Source organism: Paroedura picta, chromosome 9 (genome assembly GCF_049243985.1).
Source record: "Paroedura picta isolate Pp20150507F chromosome 9, Ppicta_v3.0, whole genome shotgun sequence".
Classification (NCBI taxonomy): Eukaryota; Metazoa; Chordata; class Lepidosauria; order Squamata; family Gekkonidae; genus Paroedura; species Paroedura picta.
The window spans coordinates 41,756,969-41,777,376 of NC_135377.1; the positions used below are offsets into that span (position 1 = coordinate 41,756,969).

The 20,408-nt window shown below is 41.3% G+C and overlaps 1 protein-coding gene across 1 annotated transcript in view; it reads left to right on the forward strand.

The window, feature by feature from the left end:
* The window catches only part of LOC143844830 (desmocollin-2-like), a 40,003-nt gene that overhangs the window by 10,285 nt on the left and 9,310 nt on the right, over window positions 1-20,408 (forward strand). The window contains exons 4-14 of the mRNA XM_077352536.1: window positions 567-692; window positions 1,932-2,087; window positions 5,377-5,521; window positions 6,598-6,773; window positions 7,902-8,036; window positions 9,773-9,958; window positions 12,483-12,742; window positions 12,864-13,003; window positions 14,219-14,431; window positions 14,517-14,792; window positions 17,960-18,081. Coding sequence (XP_077208651.1) covers window positions 567-692; window positions 1,932-2,087; window positions 5,377-5,521; window positions 6,598-6,773; window positions 7,902-8,036; window positions 9,773-9,958; window positions 12,483-12,742; window positions 12,864-13,003; window positions 14,219-14,431; window positions 14,517-14,792; window positions 17,960-18,081 — 1,935 coding nt within the window. The remainder of the gene's footprint in view (window positions 1-566; window positions 693-1,931; window positions 2,088-5,376; window positions 5,522-6,597; window positions 6,774-7,901; window positions 8,037-9,772; window positions 9,959-12,482; window positions 12,743-12,863; window positions 13,004-14,218; window positions 14,432-14,516; window positions 14,793-17,959; window positions 18,082-20,408) is intronic.

Here is a 20,408-nt window from a genome sequence, read left to right on the forward strand (position 1 = left end):
AACAAACTGGAGCATGTCCAGAGGAGGACAACAAAGATGCTGAGGGGTTTGGAGACGAAGACATATGAGGAAAGCTTGGGGGAACTTGGTCTTTTTAGTCTGGAGAGGAAATGACTGAGAGGGGATCTGATAACCATCTTCAAGTATTTAAAAGGCTGCCATATAGAAGATGGAGCAGAGTTGTTCTCTCTTGCCCTGGAGGGACGGACCAGAACCAAAGGGATGAAATTAATTCAAAAGAAATTCCGTCTAAACATCCGGAAGAAGTTCCTGACAGAGTGGTTTTTCAGTGGAACGGGCTTCCTCAGGAGGTGTTGGGTTCTCCATCTTTGGAAATTTTTAAACAGAGGTTGGATAGCCATCTGACAGAGAGGCTGATTCTGTGAAGGTTCAAGGGGGTGGCAGATTACATTGGATGAGTGATAGGGTTGTGAGTGTCCTGCATAATGCAGGGGGTTGAACTAGATGACCCATGAGGTCCCTTCCAACTCTGTTATTATATGATTCTATGAATTAAGCATGTTTGATTGTTGTTATTTGTTTAGTTATCTTGTCTTCTCTTCCAGACCTTAAGAGCAAAGGCAGGACATGTAATAAGGGCTGCTCTCAAACGGAGCAAACGCAGATGGGCTCCCGTCCCAACTACTATAATGGAAAACTCACTGGGACCTTTCCCAATGCAAATTCAACAGGTATATTTTACTATATCCATTCAGTTTACTGTTGAAATCCTTTTTATATCTAACTTGCATAAGATATTGGGTTTGGATGTCGAGGAGCAGGAGTCAAGTTGTACTTATGTAATTTTCTTGCCTTCCTTCTTGCTTCAGCTCAGTGCAGCTCTTAAGAAACTGCTGCCAAAAGTCAGAGAACCCCTTGAATGGCATTGGGGCAGGAGCTGCAGCTGGCAGGGGGAGTTTATAGAATGTGGCTTCGGCTTGTGGGAGTGAAAATCCTTTTTGTAGGTAGAAGGAACGTCCTAACCCCACTCATGTTAGCAGTTATTAAGAAAAGTGAAAGAATGAGAAAACCCCTCACAAAAGAAGTTGTATGGGACTTGAACAGTAAAATATCAGGGAAATCAATGGGACTATTGACAAACAAAATATTTTTCAGACTGAGTTCTGAGGAGGCTGTGGCATCTTTGGTATTGATGGGTCTGGCTGTTGTGGGTGTAAACATTGTTGTGGTTGTTTAGGACTGGAGATATTAACCAGGGCCCAAGTATGATTTCTCTGGAAGTATTTGTAGCCCCTCCTCCCAGGATTTTGATTCTAACACATCAGTATAATTTCATGAGACATAAAAGAAAGATTTCTCTTGTATTTTTGAAATGTTATAAATAGACCATATCCCAGTAAGAAGCTTGAAGCCTAGGTCAGGCAACACTGAGTTCTTGAGTCCCTAATTGTTATTGTTGTTAGGTGCAAAGTCATGTCTGACCCATTGTGACCCCATGGACAATGATCCTCCAGCCCTTCCTGTCCTCTACCATTCCCCAGAGTCAATTTAAGTTTGCACTTAAATGGAGTACATTTAAGTTTGAGTCCCTAATAGCCACATTTAAATATTATTACCTCAGGGTCACAGAGAGAACCACACAAGGGTGCAATGGTTGTACATTATACACACTGAAGACAAGCCAAATGGCATGCAGTTTCCATTGTAATCCCAGTGGTCACCAGGAATGTATAGCACTGGTATGGAGATGCTCCATCTGACTGGGTATAACAGTATGCTAAGCCCATTTATAAGCATTACAAGCACTTGAATGGAGTCACTAGCATAAAGAACACTTAGAATTCACTGGAAAGATGATCTTTCAGCTGATCTGCAAATAGATCTATTCTGCATCTTGAGATTCCTAACACTATTTGAATAAGGGGATAGTAAGAATGTTAAGTTTTATGTTTCATTTTTTGTCTTCACAGTTATCTTCTGATACAGCCTCGAAGTATAACATTAGGTATTCCATAAGTGGTCCTGGTGTTGACCAGCCACCTCTGAATTACTTTTACATTGAGAGGGATACTGGAAATCTCTTTGTTACTTGCCCAATAGATCGGGAAATGTACCCAGAATTTAAGGTATGGGTGTCAAGCTTCTTGTTATGCAAAATTAAAGGGATTTGTCATGTTTCTTTTACTCCTCTGTATACATGTTCCAAAATGAGATAAATGGCCTTCAAATATGCCTATTGCCAGTCTTCAATGTGAGGATCAGATGAACAAGAAAGTTTAGCATCCTTGTATAACATCCTCTGAGGCAAGGCATTAAAGGTGAATGAACAGCTGTAACAAATGAATAGTTTGTCTGTGTGATGCTTATCTGACAGATAGAACTGCCATAAAAGAAGAGTGCTCAACCGGTTCTGCATTTTTGCTGAAATGCAGAAGTTGCATAGAAAGCTCAGAAAAGACAGCTGGAAATTCAGCCCATTCTGCAGTTCCTTTACTTGTTATGTACTTCTATATGACTAGAGGACATAAATGAAACAGGAACTGAACAAAAATGAAAAGTCAAGAGGAAAGAAAATGAAAATGTAATGTTCTTATTCATTTAAACCTTACTTTCTCTTGTTACTTCTTTCTTGTTCAGTAAAAGGGATGACCTTACCTGCACCACAGTTGTTGCAAATCTTTGGGTAATAATTTCTGCACTCATATACATGTAACATTTGGCAACCAGATTACATCCACAACAACCCACTCTTCCTTTATGTATTCAGCTTTATAAAAGACAGGCATGAGGCCCCTAGTGCTGGAGAAGGAGGCAGCTGGAAAATATAGCAGGAAAAGTATAACTAGATCTTATAGAAGAGAGCAGTCATTTTTGCTCTGTGAAATTCTAGCAAGAAAAATACCATGGGCCCAATGAATAACATATTAGTGAAGTTTTCTGTGAAACCTGACTGCCAACCTAAGTATCGCAAGTGGTTCCTGCTGCTCTGAGATCCCTTGTGAAAGTTGATTTTGGGGCTCCTCATGTGATTGGTCCACTGCTTGCCCCCCCTCTCCTACCACTAGAGATCCCACTAGGCCTCTGCCAGAAGAGGGGAGGGAGTTGCAACACCAGAATTTTCCTTCTCTGTATTGTCCTCAGCTACCACATCTCTGGCTAGGGTTGCCAGCTCTTAGCTGAGAAATACCTGGAGACTTTGAAGGTGGAGCCAGGAGTGGGCGGGATTTGGGGTGGGGAGGGATCTCAGTGGAGTATAATGGATTCCACCCTCCCAGGGGGAATTGAAATCTTTAATCTGAAGAAAATCTATAATTCCTATTTCTGGTTTGCTTCTGGACCCTTTTTAAATAACTGGTAGAGTGCCACACCCTCTTGGCAATTTCCGTCCTATCCATGTGATCTGGAAGTCCTGGGGAAAGGAGAAAAGATCTCATTGGCCTGGGTAGGTTCCTCTTGCCCACTACTTATCTACTAGTTACAGACCTACCCTTCATCATACATCTGCTAGATCACTTTTTTACACATGAGCCAACCCTGCAGGCTACTTCCTGCCCCATCTCCTGCTGGCCCACCCTGGTTCTACTCTCTGGGGTTGCCAGGTATGGCATGACACCTGGTGAGAGTCCAGAGGGCATGGGGATATGAGCAGCACTGTTGGGCAATGGGGTGATGCCACTTTTGGGAAAAACCAGATCAGATCTCTCTAAGAATCTTAGAGTGCATTGAAGTCACTTCTGGGTTTTCTCTGAAAATAACATCATGCCATAGTCAAAGGGTGATTTAAAAAAAACATTTATCCCCTCCTGCTGGCTGCCAGAGTGGTGATAGGAGACAGGGACTAAGGGTGGGACCTACCAACCTGGCTGTGGCTGCAGGGTGTGGCTTCAAGCCAGCAACACTCTTGATCAAGAAGGGACAGGCCGGTGCCATCTCAAAGAAGCACTGCCAATGAAGCACATTATATATATTCAAAGGGGCCATAGCCAGTTTAATAACATAGCACATGTATCATGTACTATGGGCCCCAAGCTTTCAGGGGCCCCACATAGTGCCTCCTTCCACTAGGCCATTTACCTCCCAGTGCTAAGGGTGATGAAGATAAAATTAGTCAGCTGAGCTGCAACCCTCTGCAAACTAATTTCTATAGTGGCTGATAGGGGACAATATAAACAGACAGCCTGCCTTGCCTTACTGCCTTCAGTCTCTGATTGGATGTGGTAGGTGTGGGGCAGGGATTCTTGGCTACCTCATTAGTGTGTATGGGAGATTTCAAACCCACGCCAGCTTCTTCCTCCTGCCTGCTTGGAGACAGCACAGGGTATACACACACATGGATGATTTGTGCTGTCCTGGGGAGCAATTACAAGAGGCCCAAGCTAGCCACTCACATGCCAGACACCTTCCTTACTGCTAGAAACCTCTGTTCTGGCTTGGGAAGCAGTCCAGAGGTCTCATTATGAGCAAGCATCTTTGGGTACTGCTGTCTCATCTTGCTTCCCTCAGTGCTTTGCTCTCTATTCCAGCAGTAAGTAATGGCAACATTGAATCCAGGGAGTAGGGACTGAACAAATGTGATATGCTCAAGTGCTGGGGACTGGGGAAAGGACAAATCCCCCCCCCCCAAAAAAAAGATATCTGTTGGAGGATTACTGTTTGTGTTGGAGGATTTCCTTCAAAGGTATTTTTGTCCATTGGTTACAACTGAATCAGCCAAAGAATGGAAGTGTATGGCTTCATTCCAAAGTACCTCCCTTGTGCTGAAAAGGGCTTTAGTTATTTGGTTTTGAGAGAAATGCACTTTGATGGTAAACTTCAAAGTTAATTTTTCACCTGTATCTGATGAAGTGTGCATGTACATGAAAGCTTCAACCTTGAATAACATTTTGTTGGTCTGAAAGGTGCTACTGAAGTCAGTGTTTCTTTGACCTAGCTTGTTCTGCCACAGATCTATGTTGAAGTGTGATCCTAAACTTGTCTACCTATATGTTCAGTTGTGCCTAAAGTCAAGTTAGTGTGGATAGGGTTGTTGGTCTTATATAAGTGGATTGACCTTACAAAAATTTAAAGAAAAAACTGCAGACAGAGATAGATGGTGGGCCTTTGAGTCAGAAATGACTTGACGGAACTTAACAACTAACAAGGGCCCCACTCTGGCTGTGGTGCTATGGGCCCCGAAAAGCCTTAAAACAGGCCTCAGTGGGGGCTTTACCAAACTCTGTTCTCCATTCTGTGCAGAGCATTCAGATGTGTGACTTAATATTGGAGGATTTCCCTCCTACTATGAAATTGTTTGTTATGTCTTATTATAACAGATCCCTGAATGTAAACAAGGGCCAAAATTGGGTATATCATGGCTTCATGTGCTCTAGAGAGCAACTAGCAATTAAAAATATTTGTATCTCTCTCTCCCTACAGATAATTTGCTATGCAGTGACACCAGAGGGATATACACCAGAGACACCTCTTGTGCACGTGATCAAAATCGAGGATGATAATGATAATGCTCCAGTGTTTGAGCATGATAGCTATATTTTTGCTGTTGTTGAAAACAGTAGAGTTGGTAAATTGTTAAAAATAATTTTTATAATCTTTCATGCAATTGATTTTAAAATGTGTTAAATAATGATCATATTGTTGGAATAATTATTTGATACCAATTTTAATTCATTTTCATAAGCCTTCTAACTAGACCATACTGAATTTGGGTGGTTGTGTGACTAATAAATTTATTCATGATTTGAAATATTTCAAAACCCTTTAAAGAATTCACAAAGCCATTAACAAAATGTTATTATGAAACAGATAAGTAAATTGCATAGACTGAATTGCATGAATGAATAGTCATGCCAGAAAAACAAAATTCCTCAATGAACATGAGGTCCACCACAACCGGTATTATAAATGTAGCATCCCAAAGGATTTCTGAAAGAGTATCATTTCTGCCTAGCTGAGTCTGATAAGAATGATTACCAGAGGTAGTAAAGGGCTGAATACCACAGCTAGGTACATCAGAGGAAGGCATTGGCCTCTGTGCCCTTTTTTGTGGGTCCCCTAAGGCTACTGGAAGGCCATTGTGTGAAACAGGATGCATGGATCACTGGACTGATCCAGCAGGGCTCTTCTTATATTCTCATGATTTCTTAACACTACCAGGGAAGAAGTAAGATGTTCCTACTTTAGAAAGGGCAGAGTTACTTTAGAAAGGGCAGGACAAAGGCTTGCAAGATAAAGGAAGAAGTAGCAGAATTATCAGAAGTTTCCCCCTCCTTACCAAAGAGTTGCTTCGAGAGAGGAAGCATGTTATTTATTCCAATTTCCCTCAAACTGCAGCCTCCTGTGTAATACTCCATTCTGTTCTCATTGGCCTCTCAATCTTCAGAAATAGTTTTCAGGGCTACAGGCAAAAGGGTGCAGGTGATGAAATCAATTTCATGAGTGCCTTCCCTTCTTAGCTTGTAAAATTCATTTTCGAATATTAAAAATGTTATTAGTTCACCTTAATAGTTATGATTACAGTTTATTCCCCCACCCTCATTTCTCAAGTGTATGCCTGGCTTCATATGGATTAATTAGAAGCTTGAAAACTGTCTTCCGAAAGAAAGATGAAAATGTAAGTATAATGCTTTATTCATGCAGGGACGCTTGTTGGACAGGTGACTGCAACAGACAGAGATGAACCAAATACTTTACACAGCACAATTAGATACAGAATTGTGTCACAGAGTGGTCAAATGTATCATATCTCAGAGGCATTTGGGATGCATCCAGATTCAGGTTCTATTACTGTATTATCACCAAACCTGGACAGAGAGGTAATTTTATATTCATTTCACATTTATTTGCATTCTGTATTTGCAATTGATATTACAAGGGGAACATGCTGTGCTATATGTGAATAAAAGGGGGAATAAATACATCATATGGCTTAAATAGAATATCTCCAGGGATCTGCTCAAAGCAGCTCATAAAGTAAACACAGTATAATAAAATCATAAGAACAACCAACCTAAAACTTAAATTTAAAAAGCTGAAAATACAAGGTAAGGGCATAAAGACAACATAAAACAATATCCAGCAGCCAAAGATGTTACTCATAGAACAATCCTCTGGCTGGAACCCATCTGTTAAAAGCCTGAGTAAAAATAAATGTTTTGGCCTGGTGCTTAATGGACAACCTCAAGGGCATTTCAAAGATAAAGTGCCACCACTGTAAAAGTCCCATCTCTGATCAACACTTGCCTCACCTTTGCAAATAGTTGCATAGAGAGGGGGTTGGAGGACATCATTTTATGAAACATGCTGTTCTTCTAATATCCTGTCCCCAAGCCATTTTGGACATTAAGAGAGCAGGCCAAAGGTGGTCTTCTCAGAATCCTACTCAAGTCTATTCAGTGGGGCTTATTCATAGGAAAGTGTTTATAGGATTGCCTTGTAGAGATGAGAACTTTAGAGATGAGCACTTTATATTATGCCTGAAAAGAGTTTCACCGTCAGTTCATGTCTTTTAGCATAGGACTGATACAATACCTTTGCCCAGGTCACAACAATAGCCTGGTTGCCAGACTTTGAACCAACTGAAATTTCTGCAGTTTTCAAGGGCATCCCACATAACATGCATTTCATTAATATGTCCTGCAGATATGATCAGAGCATGAATCACCATGATCTGTCCACACTTTTTTGAGCAATGGCTGCAGCTGGTATAGCAGCTAAAGCTGACAAAAGTATTTGCCATTAAGGAGACCTGAGTCTCCAACCATCAAGCCAGGACTGGTGCATTAGTGTTTTCGGTCCAAGCAGATTTTTTAAAAATGGCATCTTTCTCCCTTCAGCCATTATATAAATATGTAATGTAATTATTTGATGAATGTGTGGTCTCTGGGTTTCTTAAAAAACCTAAGACACAAGGGCAATCTATATATTCTTTTTAATGTCTTCAGACAATATCAGAGTATAGACTGCAAGTAGAAGCAAGAGATATGGGAGGCGATGAATTTGCTTTGTGCTCTACAGCAGAAGTGATAATCGAAATTACAGATATAAATGACAATCTTCCACAATCAGAACAAATTATGGTAAGTTTGCCTTGACTAAAATGAATTGGTTCTCCTTTGGATTCAGAATTTATTATCATGATTATGTCATTCCAGTGAATTTAAATTATGTAAAGAAAGAAAAGCGAACTTTTCAGAGCTATTCTGATATTACATTTCCTTTTTCTGCCATAATGGAACAATTGTTTATATACCGTATTTGCCGGCGTATAAGACGACTGGGCGTATAAGACCCCCCAACATTTCCACTCAAAATATAGAGTTTGTTACATTACATTACAGTACCTGTCATTGTCACCATTCTACTGCCGCAGCGCGACCGCAGTGCCTCTGGCCCGCTCCTGCATCTCCCTATGACCAGCACTAGTGTGCAAGTGTGCATGTGCGAGCTCTGCGTAGACAAGGGGCAGGCTGGAGCGCCGCTGCTTTCCACTAAGCAGAATAGGCCGGTCACGCTGAAAAGGCTGGCACCCCTATCTTGCTGATGATGACCCTCCGCGGCCATGCTGGATACCGTACGAAACTGGATGGTATGTAGAATGAGGTGGGCGGCCATCAGGAGGCCGCTATGGGCAGCTATGTCTATCCCAACTGAAGTGTACCCGGCGTATAGGATGACCCCCCCACTTGGAGGCATGTTTTTTAGGGGGGAAAAGTAGTCTTATACACCAGCAAATACTGTAATTGATGATATGTCATTGCCCAATACTCAGGCCCATTCCTCACAACTTAAATGTAGCTGAATTGTAACACTTTGTAAATGCTACATTTTTGACATTATGCACGATGTCGTACACAAACCGCAACACTCCAGCAACACTCCCACAACATTCGCTTTTTTATAGTGCTTCGGGGGAATGGTAAAAAGTGGATTTCCCCTAAAAAAAAAAGCACTTGACTTCTGAGAACAACCTGCAACACATCAGCAAAAGACATGTGAGTTCTCTAAATAGCGTTAGAAAGCCCTCCTCTGCTCCCACCCCCAAGCTTCTGGGAGATGGGAATGCCTTTCCCCCCTTACGAACCATATAAAGAAACGAACAAACGAGCATGCTTTTCATTTGGCCAAAGGTATTTAACTTTATACTTTCAACTTTCAAAATTTAAATACCTCCCCCCTGGTTTAGGCTTGTGTAAAAAGCCATGGGGGGGGGGAATTACCACGAAATACAGTTCCATGTGAAGCACAGAAGAAATGAATTAACACATAATCGTTGCCATATGTGTTTTTGGATTTTTTAAAAATAACATTTCAAGGGAAAGGGGTATTTTGGAGCCACGAAAGAGCCATTTCATTGGCTCTTCAGTTTGATTGATGGGCAGAAGCAGGCAGAAGCACCACAAATTTAGAACACCTTGTTTGCAATTCCTGCAAGACCAGAAACATATGTGTTACCAAAAAAGCGCTATGGGTGCATGAATATTGCACCACAAACTGCACTGTGTGAAATGTCAAAATTCCACTTCCAATTTGTAGCAGTTTGGGCCGCCACAGACATCCAGCAACACTGGCAGATGTGCGGAATTTCCCTCAGTTCTTGCCTTATTTCTCTTCAATATCATGAGTATGCATATACCAATCCATCTTTCATCTAATAACTGCCTTTTGCTAAATTGTATCTAATGAATTGTTCTGATACCAAAAAATGAAGAGTTAATGAAAGGGAGTGATTGGATCCAACCCAATGAAACCCTTGCCTTAAGAATTGGCTTCTTTGATGTAAAATGGCTAATAGTTGGAACTTAATGCATTTCAGTATGAAGTGGATGTATATGAAAACACAGAAAATGTGGAAATATTGCTCATTCCTATTAAAGATGATGATCAAGTAGGAACACCTTCCTGGTCGGGTACAGCTACTATCATAAGAGGAAATGAAGATCATAGTTTTTCTATTACCGTGGATGAAGAGACAAACATTGGGCATTTAACTGCTTTAAAGGTAACCATAGCATCGGTTTGAGGCCTTTTGGCTAAGATCAAGTGTAAGGTAATCATAGCTCAGAAGAGCTATATAAAGTTTGATCACATCTTAATATTCATAATGGAAGAAATCCAAACTTTTTTTCATCTGTGTAAGAGGATCACTTTTCACCAACTCCTTCTTCCACTGCCATTTCTCACTTTGTGCCCCACTCCATTCCTAAGGGTCTCGTGTCCCACAGGGCCATAATCTCAGGCTATAATGGGAGAGGGGACATGCTTCTATCTTCTGCTTGCAGGAATGGCTTAGGAATGGCTTAATGATGGGGAAATCTTTGAATTCAACACCATTTAATCATTTCCTCTTTTTAAAACCAGTATGGAAATGTCCTGCTGTAATGCCCCTGAGGCCAGAACTGCATCTATATGCAGAAGTTCCATCATCCTCTAGCTTATCCCAGCCTTCAGGGAGGGTGGTAAATAAATAAATAAATAAACAAATAAATAAATAAGCAAGCAGACAATAGGGAAATCACTAAAATGATGTTTTATTGTATAGTTTTCTCATAGCAAGAGGCCTCAGATCAAATGCTCAGTTATTCCTCATTGCCTCCAGTTGCTTCTACTCAGTGCTCAGGTCTTGCTCCCAGCATTGCTGCTTCTAGCCACTGTGCCCTATGGATCCCAACACCAAATGGGGAAATTCCTGGAGATTTGGGTAAAGAGCCTGGCACTAGTAGAGTCTGGGAAAGGAACAGAGCTCAGTTGGGATGTGATGTATATAGTCTGCCCTTTGAAGCTCTATATTCTCCAAGTGAATTGATCTTTGAGGTTTGGAGATCAATTGTATTTCCAGATCTCCAGCTCCCACCTGGAAGTTGGCAACTGCACTATGCACATGGTCAGGATTTGCAAGAGATGGGTTTTAAGAGACTAACCTGTTGCCCTCATAGTCAGGAATGCTGCCTCTCTCTGCCAGGGCCAGCCTGGTCCCATCTGCCCTCAGGCTTTGCCTGCTGTCTAGCCTCCTGCCTTTATCAGCCCTGTGTCTCTGCCTCCACTTAATCCTGGGCCTATTCTGCATCTCTTGATTTTCCCGCTTTTATTCTTGCCGATCTCCGCCCGATTCGGGCTCGGGCATATGAGTGATCTGCAACAAACATTATTTCTGAAACGAAACAGCATTAACATACTTGCGTCATCTGCATCACGTTAGTTTAAATCGATTCCTGACGTTCTGACTTACTTCCCACCAGAGTGCGCCTGGATATGTTTTTTTTATTACCGTATTTGTACACTTTTCCATTTCTGTGCTGTCTCAAACAATCTAAGCTCTCAAAACAGAGCTGAACAGCGTATTTACCCGTGAAACAATTATTCCCCCTTTCTTTCGACTCCGCGAGTCGACCAATCAGCAGGAGATAAACACGTTCAGTCAGCATTGGAAAGGGGGCGGGTTGTCGACCAATCAGCAAGAGAGAACCACGCAGTGTCAGCATTGGAAACGCGGGGGTTGGTTGACCAATCAGCAAAAGACTGTTCCGTAACATCACCATTGGGGAGGAGCGGGGGGAGGAATGCCGGTTTATCCGAGTGCCGAGGACATTTACACGTGGATCCTTTGGTGCATCCGGTGCGAATTGGTGGATATTCCGGAAAATAAGCACTCCCTGATATTCCGAGGCAAAGGTACGGTGAATGCGGGTCGAGGCGTGATGGTTGCAGATGGAAAATTTCCATCGATGGAAATCAAACTGGAAATCTATTTCAGTGCAGACGGGAGGGACTGAATCGACCTGGGAGTGGAATAAAAGGTCCGTGCGGTTTACACCTTGCTTTGGCCTTTTTTTGGGGGGGAGGGGGCAATGTCATGATGCCACTTCTGGGGAAAACCTGGATGTTCCCTGATAGGAACCACAGAATTTCTGGGAACTTCTAGAGGGGTGTGTCATAATTTCCTGGTTTATGCCAGAAGTAATATCACAGCATTGCCAGTAGCTGCCCCTCATGTCCTCACTCCCAAATCTCCTGCTGGTTGCCAGGCCATGTTTGGCAATCCTATTTTACCTCCACTTGAGTAGGCCTTGACTCCCAAGGAGGTTTTCACTCCCAAGACAGACTCCTGAGGAGGCATATACTGGCAGTTTTTGTCCCTTCCTATCTCCTAGGTGTCCTCAGGGCCCAGTCCTATCTTTCCCTTCTGCTGTTAGCCTCTTTTGGGGTTGTTTTTAGGTTCCCCAACTGTACACTTGATCCAAGACTGTAGGGTATGAATGACAGCTGCTCATCAGGTTTTAAACCCTAAGTTCCTATTTAAACATGTTGTATTCATATTTGATTTTCAAGAGTTCCTATCTTTGAAATATATCTCATATAAATTTCCCTGATAGTGTAAGTTATTTGAAGCAAGGAAATCTGTTAGAGGAAGACAGTGGATTAAAAAAAAACACCTATGTGTAATCATTATTTATAATTTGAAGATTAAAGTAACATAGTTATAATAAACCTTGCATTGATTTTAAAAGAAATACATTTATTTCCAGGGTCTGGACTATGAGAAAACCAAGGAGAGAAGATTAGAAATTGTTGTAAATAATGAAGCACCTTATGTACTAACACCACATTCAAGAGCCTTTTCAACGAGTACTACCACAGTTATAGTCAAAATTTTGGATGAGGATGAGGGACCAGCATTTGATCCTTGTGAATATTTTCTAACTATTAAGGAATCATTACCAAGTGGAACAGTGGTTGGTCATTATCAAGCGAGGGACCCAGAAACTGGAAATAGTGAAGGCATAAGGTATTCATTTCTTTTATCGTCTTTAGTTTACAGTGTTTGAATCAAATCAGGAAAAAATATCATTATGTTTTTACAATTCATTCATGGTATAAAGCCCTTTACAATTATTTGGTCTCAATAGTTACAGAATAATAAATGGCATGTGCAATTGGATCATCATTGACACTGCAGGACAGCTGAGAACCACTAGAATTTTAGACAGAGATGCACCAAATATGGAATATGCTCCATGCACCATAACAGTCTGTGCTACAGACCGAAGTGAGTACCCAGTGTTGTAAAAGTATCTTTGCTGTATGGTGAACTTTGAGGCTTTAATAAAAATCTTTCATTTCTTCTCACAGAAATATAGCAGTAATAGTGGTTGCAGATCTTTTGGAGATCCCTGGCCTCAGGGTGGTATACCTGGCCTTGACCTGGGCTGGGGCCTTTTTGGTCCTGGATCCAACCTAGTGGAATGAGCTCCTGGGTGAGCAGTGGGCCCTGACAGAACTGTCTCAGTTCTGCAGGGCCTGTAAAATGCAACTCTTCCACCAGGTCTTTGGTTGAGGCCAGATCAAGTAAGATCTGGTCCCTTTCCCAATTCACAACTCCTACTGGGTACTGGAGCTCTGCTCTCATCAGCTACTCTATTGCTGCATGTCTTTTTTCTCAGTCTCACATATAGCTGACATTTTATGTAGATACCTATACTATCAAGCCACCCTGGCAGATCTTCTAAGGTGTTGTAATATGTCTGTGAGCAGGGGGGAGAGAGTTTGGTTGCCACCTGGGGCAGGGTTTAAATAAGATTTTAATGGGGGTTAGGATTTTATGTTTTTGTGGGGCTCTGTATGAGACGATTGTTACCCGCCACGAGCCACTATGTGGGAGTGGCAGGATATGAATTGAATCATAAATAAAATAATAAATAAAAATAAATAAAAAAGGGTTGATAAGAATTTTTTCTTTAGAAAAAGAGAAAAAGAATGTGTATTTAAAATAACACAAAATGGGGTAAATGTAGAATACTCTTAGGGAAGTAACAATGTACTTGTAAAAATACTTGTCTGAAATTAAGCCCCACTGAAATACACATCTCCAACTTCCAGACCTTCAACTATTACAACCAACTGTCAAATCCTACTGGACTCCCTGCTTCCCAATTCCCAGCTCCTATTGGGTACTGGAGCTCTGCTCTCATTGGCTACTCTATTGCTGCATGTCTTTTTTCTCAGTCTCACATATAGCTGACATTTTATGTAGATACCTATACTATGTTCCAGTGCCTCTTCTTGAATGTGTCTATGTTGCCTAGTTTGTTATGTGACCACAGAAGAAGACTACAACCCATGGGAAAACTTCTCTATTTTATCTAATTTTAGCACTGAATTCTTTGCATTGCTGTACATAATCATGGGAGAGATAAATCCACACTGTTTTTTAAAAATAAGTATTTAAAACATTAAACTAAGAAAGACTATTTTAATTTCCCAGGTGGTAAAACTGGAACTGGAAAAATTGTTATAACAGTGATAGATGAGAATGACAATTACCCAGTGATTACTGAAAGTAATTACATAATTTGCAAGGAAAAAGAACCAGTATATATTAAAGCCTTTGATGCTGATCAGCCCCCCTACACAACACCTTTCCATTTTGAAATAGAGAAGCCAATAGGCTCAACCTGGAGGATAATACCGTATGATGGTACGTATATGATCTATAGTAAGTTTAGACAAAGTAGAAATTGTGTAAATTTTTAACTATTATATTTGGATCATTTCTTATGCAGAGGACTCAGCGTTGCTTTCACTTGATGAAGATATACCTTATGGCTACTATACACTTCTTCTTAGGATATATGATAATGGAGGTTACAGTGGAATAAGTGAAATAAGAGTTCATTATTGTAACTGTGTATTTCCAAATGATTGCCCTGACCTCAGCTCAGACATCTATGCAGATCGGGTTTCTGTTGAAGAGGTGCAATATCAAGCTCCAGATGGAGGGGGATCTTTTGGTCCCTTGGCCATCACTTCAGCAATTATGGGAATGATGTTTGCAATGGGTGAGTATGTTTATGTCTTGAAGATGAGATGCAAAAGGAATAATTAAATCCATTACTATGTGGGAAATGACAGTGCTTTGGAATTTTTGAGGTTCAGCCCATGTATGTAAGTATAGAATCATGCAATAATAATTTTTTGATTCAAGAAAGAAGCTTCCTCAGAGGATTCAACTCTGAATACTTAAATGATTTGTTTGGGCAGTTTAAGTAATTAACAGTGCAATCCTAATTGGAGATACACTCTTCTAAATCAACTGAAGTAAATGGGTTTAGAAGGATGCAACTGTTTAGAATGACACTGTAAAGCTGCCACTGTATAACATATGATGTACCTTCAACAACCTCTCACACAGAGGTGGAAAGATCCAGTCCACTAAATCTTTAGTGTGTAAATAGAAGATGGTCCATTAATTAGTCTTAATATTATAGGCAGCAACAACTTGCAGAACTCATTGCATGGGTCAATGAGTGGTAGCCATATATGGGTTGCTCATTAATTATTCAATATGTGGGCTGAATCTGCATGGAGCCCTTATTCCAATTCTGGGTCGATTCAGTCCCTGCTGTCTCCACTGAATGCAATTTCCATTTTGATTTTGTCTGATTTAAATTTTCCCTCTGCAACAAGCATGAGTGACCCTACCTTTTCCCCGTGATATCCTAGAGTGGATATAACCCTCAATATTTGAAAAATCGGCATGAGAAAGCATGCAGTGCTCTCTGCTTGTCCAAACTAATTTGCTGCCTCGAGCCTGCACCACTGTAGAAAAGCCCTGCTTGGCCAGGGTGTCAGTTTAAAGGCTTCCTCGTTCCCAGGTTGCAAGCTTGCCTTAAAAGGGAAGCCCTAACTTCTCTCAGCAGAAGCCCTAACTTCTCTCAGCAGAGATTTGCCTCTTGTTTTTTTTCTCCCTCCTCTGCTGTCTTCAATCCTCCTCTCCCCCCCTTTCAAGAAAAGAAAGAGCTTCCCTAACCATGTGCCGAACACTTTTCTCTTTCAATGGGGAGGGGGGATAGAAGAAGACCTGAGTTCAAATCAATCTGAATTCAGCAGGATCCACAACAGAATACGCAAAGAATCAACCCTGCTCTCCGCATGGGATGATCTGCACATCCAAACTCATTTGGCTGATAGATCCCAATAATTGTGTTCTCATATTGTTGAATCAGAACATCTCTTTCTAGCCTTAGTTACCATACCTGGGAAAGCTGGAATTAAAACATGCAGGACTGGGATGAATCTAGACCAACCAGTTTTTTGGTATGGAAAAAGGACTCACTGTCCATGCCACATCCTGTCATTTGCCATTGTTTGCATTCCACTTCATACTTGCGCTTATTATTGGGTTATGACCAAGTTGATCAGTTAGCATATATGCCCCCCCATTTTATCATTACACCTACAGTGGAATAGAACAGATGGACTTTAAAAGATGTATTTAGAGTTTAAGTATTAGCAGTTGATCTGGACCAAAATCAAGTATTGGTTCTATTCCTAGCAATTGTATAATCAGGCACACTCAGCAATTGTATACTCAGGCACACTCAGGCACACCTTGGCTATCAGAGTCTTTTAGAAAATGTTGCAGAATTTATGCCATTGCACCCATGTAGCCTTTTAGATAAATACTTTTTGCAAAACTATTTCAGTTCAAATAGTGAAGGGCTCAGTGGTCACTTTTTGTATCTACAAGATATAGTTCTCATATTCAGCAAATGAGCTGCTAAACTTGTGTCTGGACTTCATAACAGCATGTGCAGCCGGGAGCCACATGGACGAATGCTTCTCTATGCACAACAGTTTTCAAAAGGTTAATAACACTAGATTTCATGGTAAAAGTTCCCAGCATATGGAGGAACATTCTGTGGTATACATTAAACTTGCAGGTAAAAGGTGAGTAGCCCAGAGATGGGTTGGTCAGACCATCTGCTGTTTGTAAACACTGTTCCAGAGTTAGCACTTCCTCCAAAGGAAGCAAAAAGCTCCAACTTTTCAACAGTAACAAATAGGAATTTGCTACAGGCAATGGTAAAAAAAGGGGCCGGGCCCCATCAATTATTTGTCTTGTCCCTCCAATCAGCACTTGGGGTTGGTGAGAAATCTGTTACAAGTTTTTCAAATGTAAATTTTCTGTGTGAAAAAGGAAGGAGTTGAGGTCATAAACCTCCCAAATGTGAATTCTCTATGTAATTGACAAGAACAGAATGAGCATTTAGCAGAGCTGAAGAACCCTCCTGCTTTAAAAAAAACCCCTCCTGCTTAAAAAAAAAAACCAAACAAAAAAAACACCAGTCTGCAAGGGGAAGTATAAAATAATGTTGAAATAAAGCAGAAAAATAAATAATGATGGCTGATCACACTTGTACTGATTAGCCCATCCACATCCCAATTTTTATTATTTATGTACTTTCTTAGATTTTTATAACGCCCTCCCATACGGCCCAGTGCAGTTTACATAGGAACATTGTGGTATACATAGAACGTTATACATTAATAACAGTAACACCAATAGATCAATAACAATTCCAACAGTAAATATAAGTTTAACAGGTTACCATAATTAACTCATTGAACAATTTCAATAGAACAACTTTAACAAAGCTCCTAGGGAGGTCAGGAACGTTCAGATTATGGAGGGTATGATTTGAGGGGGACCGCCGGATATTTCTAGGTCGGATTTACCTCAGTCAAATGCCTGGTGGAGGATCTCCCTTTTGCAGGCCCTGCAGAGTTCTGGAAGTTTGGGCAGGGCCCTGATCTCTTCAGGGAGATCGTTCCACCAGGTGGGGGCCAGGACTGAGAAGGCTCTGTTCCTTGTTGAGGTCCGACGTGCTCCTCTGGGGCCAGGAATCTGCAGCCACTTGGAGGTGGCAGAGCATAAGGCTCTTTAAGTGTAAGGCTCTTTTTTTCTGGCTATGGACCTGCATCATGCATATTCTGCTTAAGTGAGTATGTACTCCCCATACCCTCAAGTTATTTAAACATACTCTTGTCACAAAAAGCCTTGCTTTTCCAACTGGTTCCCAAATTCATCTCGGCCCTGGCTCTCATTACATTAGATCAATAAATAAATAAAAATGCATACTAACTTATTTCATTTATTGAACCTACCTTTAAGACCCATCATTATAAGATCTGAACATCTGATTTTCTCAATTTACTTCTTAAGGAGCATTCCCTCTTGCTTACTATTGCCACAAAAGAAAATCCAGGCCTCAAGAGGTGGGCGATAATGCAGCTTCCCACAATTTAATTGCATCCAACACTGAGGCACCAGGTGAGAATGTGACGGTAAGTTGCATTTCCTTTCCTGTTCTTTGGAAATAGCAGGCTAATTTATTTTGTGTTTGCTGTCATAGAATCATAGAATCATAGAGTTGGAAGGGGCCATACAGGCCATTTAGTCCAACCCCCTGCTCAACGCAGGATCAGCCCTAAGCATGCTAAAGCATCCTGTCCCTAAAGAGGGAAGTAGTACTATGGAACATATTCTCTTTCCAGTCTCGTTCCAGCACTTATATCAGCCATTCTCAACTGTTTTACCATTGAGAAACCCTGAAATATTCTTGAGGCTTCAAGAAAATCCAGAAGTGGCATGATTGTGCGGAATGAGGTTAGGAAGCATAGCTTTGTGCACATCCACCTGGGGCCCCTCTACTTCTTACCCCCTCCAGGCCCATCATTGGCCATTTGGGGAGGGGTGGGTTGACATGACCATAAATGTTTAACAAATTAAAAAATATATAAAAATTAAAAATATATAAAATTTAACTAACTCCCACCTTTAAGGGAAATTGTTCTAGGGGGGAGCTGGGAGAAGAAGGAAGGATTATCTCAGGAGCTGACTCAGGACTTGACTGCTAGCTCTGCCCTCTGCTGAGTAGGCCTTGGTGCTATAAAAGGCTCTAGCTTGCCAGAGGCGTGTGCCTTTTGTACGCACAATAATAACAAAACCTAAAGGACTCTTGGGTTCTGGATCAAACCAGAATATTCTGTAAGGAGCCAAGAGCAAGAGCTAAAGGACTCTTGGCTGTTGGCTCTTTGCTGGAGGATCAAGCCGAAGGTTTCACTTAAGTGTAGGACTGTTTGTGGAGCATTTCAGATTAATCAAAGTAGCATGAAGACTGAAGAAGGTTGTGTAGTGACATAAATAAATGTACCATCTGCAGAATGTTTGTCTTCTTACCTCAGGGGGACAATTTTTACATATGCTGCAAGTGTAAACTAGTGGCTCTGCTAGAGGAGAAGGTCCGGGGATTAGAGAAACGATTGATTACACTGCAGGAGCAGGGAAATCTATCAAAACAAAATCAGGAGCACCTAATACAGGAGAGTGATAAATGGAAGAATGTTACACATAGGAGTAGAAGAATAAAGAGAAGGTATGAACCACTGATGCTCAGCAATTAGTTCCAAGATCTGCCTGAAGAGTTTGATTCAGGAACACAGGAGCATGTGCAATCCCCCATGAAGAGCAAGCTCCAATGTAGACCAGGAAAAAAGTCACAGGCCCCCACAGATGAGAGTTTTAGGTTTTCTCCTCCGCCAACCCCATGAAGCTCAGGAAACACCTCACAGTCCCCCACAAGCGAGAGTTTTAGTTCTGCTCCCAAGGGTACGAAGAAATGGGTACTGGTAACTTGGGATTCCCTGCTAAGAGGCGTAGAGGCTGAAGTGTGTAGATCAGACTTGTTGTCTCGAGAGGTCTACTGCCTACCTGGTGCACGCATCAAGGATGTCACAGAACGGCTGGATAGACTCATTAAGCTCACAGATTATTACACCTTCCTTTTCATCCATGTAGGAACACATACTACTGCCCAGCAGAGCATGTAACATATTAAGAAAGACTTTGTAGATCTGGGGAGAAAAGTAAAGGACCTAGGAGTACAGGTTGTGTTTTCATCAGTCCTTCCTGTAAGTGGCCATGGCTTAGGAAGGGAGAGAAAAATTATGCAAGTAAATGACTGGCTATGTCAATGGTGTCAACGGAAATTGTTTGGGTTTCTGGATCATGGTCAACGATGTCAATATGAGGGGCTATTATCAGGAGACGACGTGCACCTCACAAGGGACGGAAAAAGTATTTTTGGGAGAACCCTTGCAAACCTGGTGAAGAGGGCTTTAAACACAAAGGGAGAATGAGACGTAAATTCAGAACTTGGTGTGATGGCAAGATCTGAAGATGAGAATATCACAAATCTATGGAGAATGTTACATAAGCAGGGAACTACTAGCTTACAAGGAAGTTCAAAAACATTAGGCACACAAAGGATGGATTACAATGTCTCTAAAACTAATGCACAGAGTATGGGAAACAAGCAGGAGGAACTAGTAGTCCTAATAGAGGAAGGGGACTATGACCTAATAGGAATCACAGAAACTTGATGGGATATTACTCACAACTGGAATACTAGAATTGAGGGGTACAATCTATTCAAAAGAGATAGACAAGAAAAGAAGGGGGGAGGTGTAGCAATATATGTTAAGAATCTTTACACTTGTGAAGAAATACCGGTACCTGACCATGAAAGTTCAGTTGAGTGTATCTGGATTAATATAAAAGGAGTAGGAAATGAGAGTGGTATTATTGTGGGGGTCTGCTATAGACCACCAAG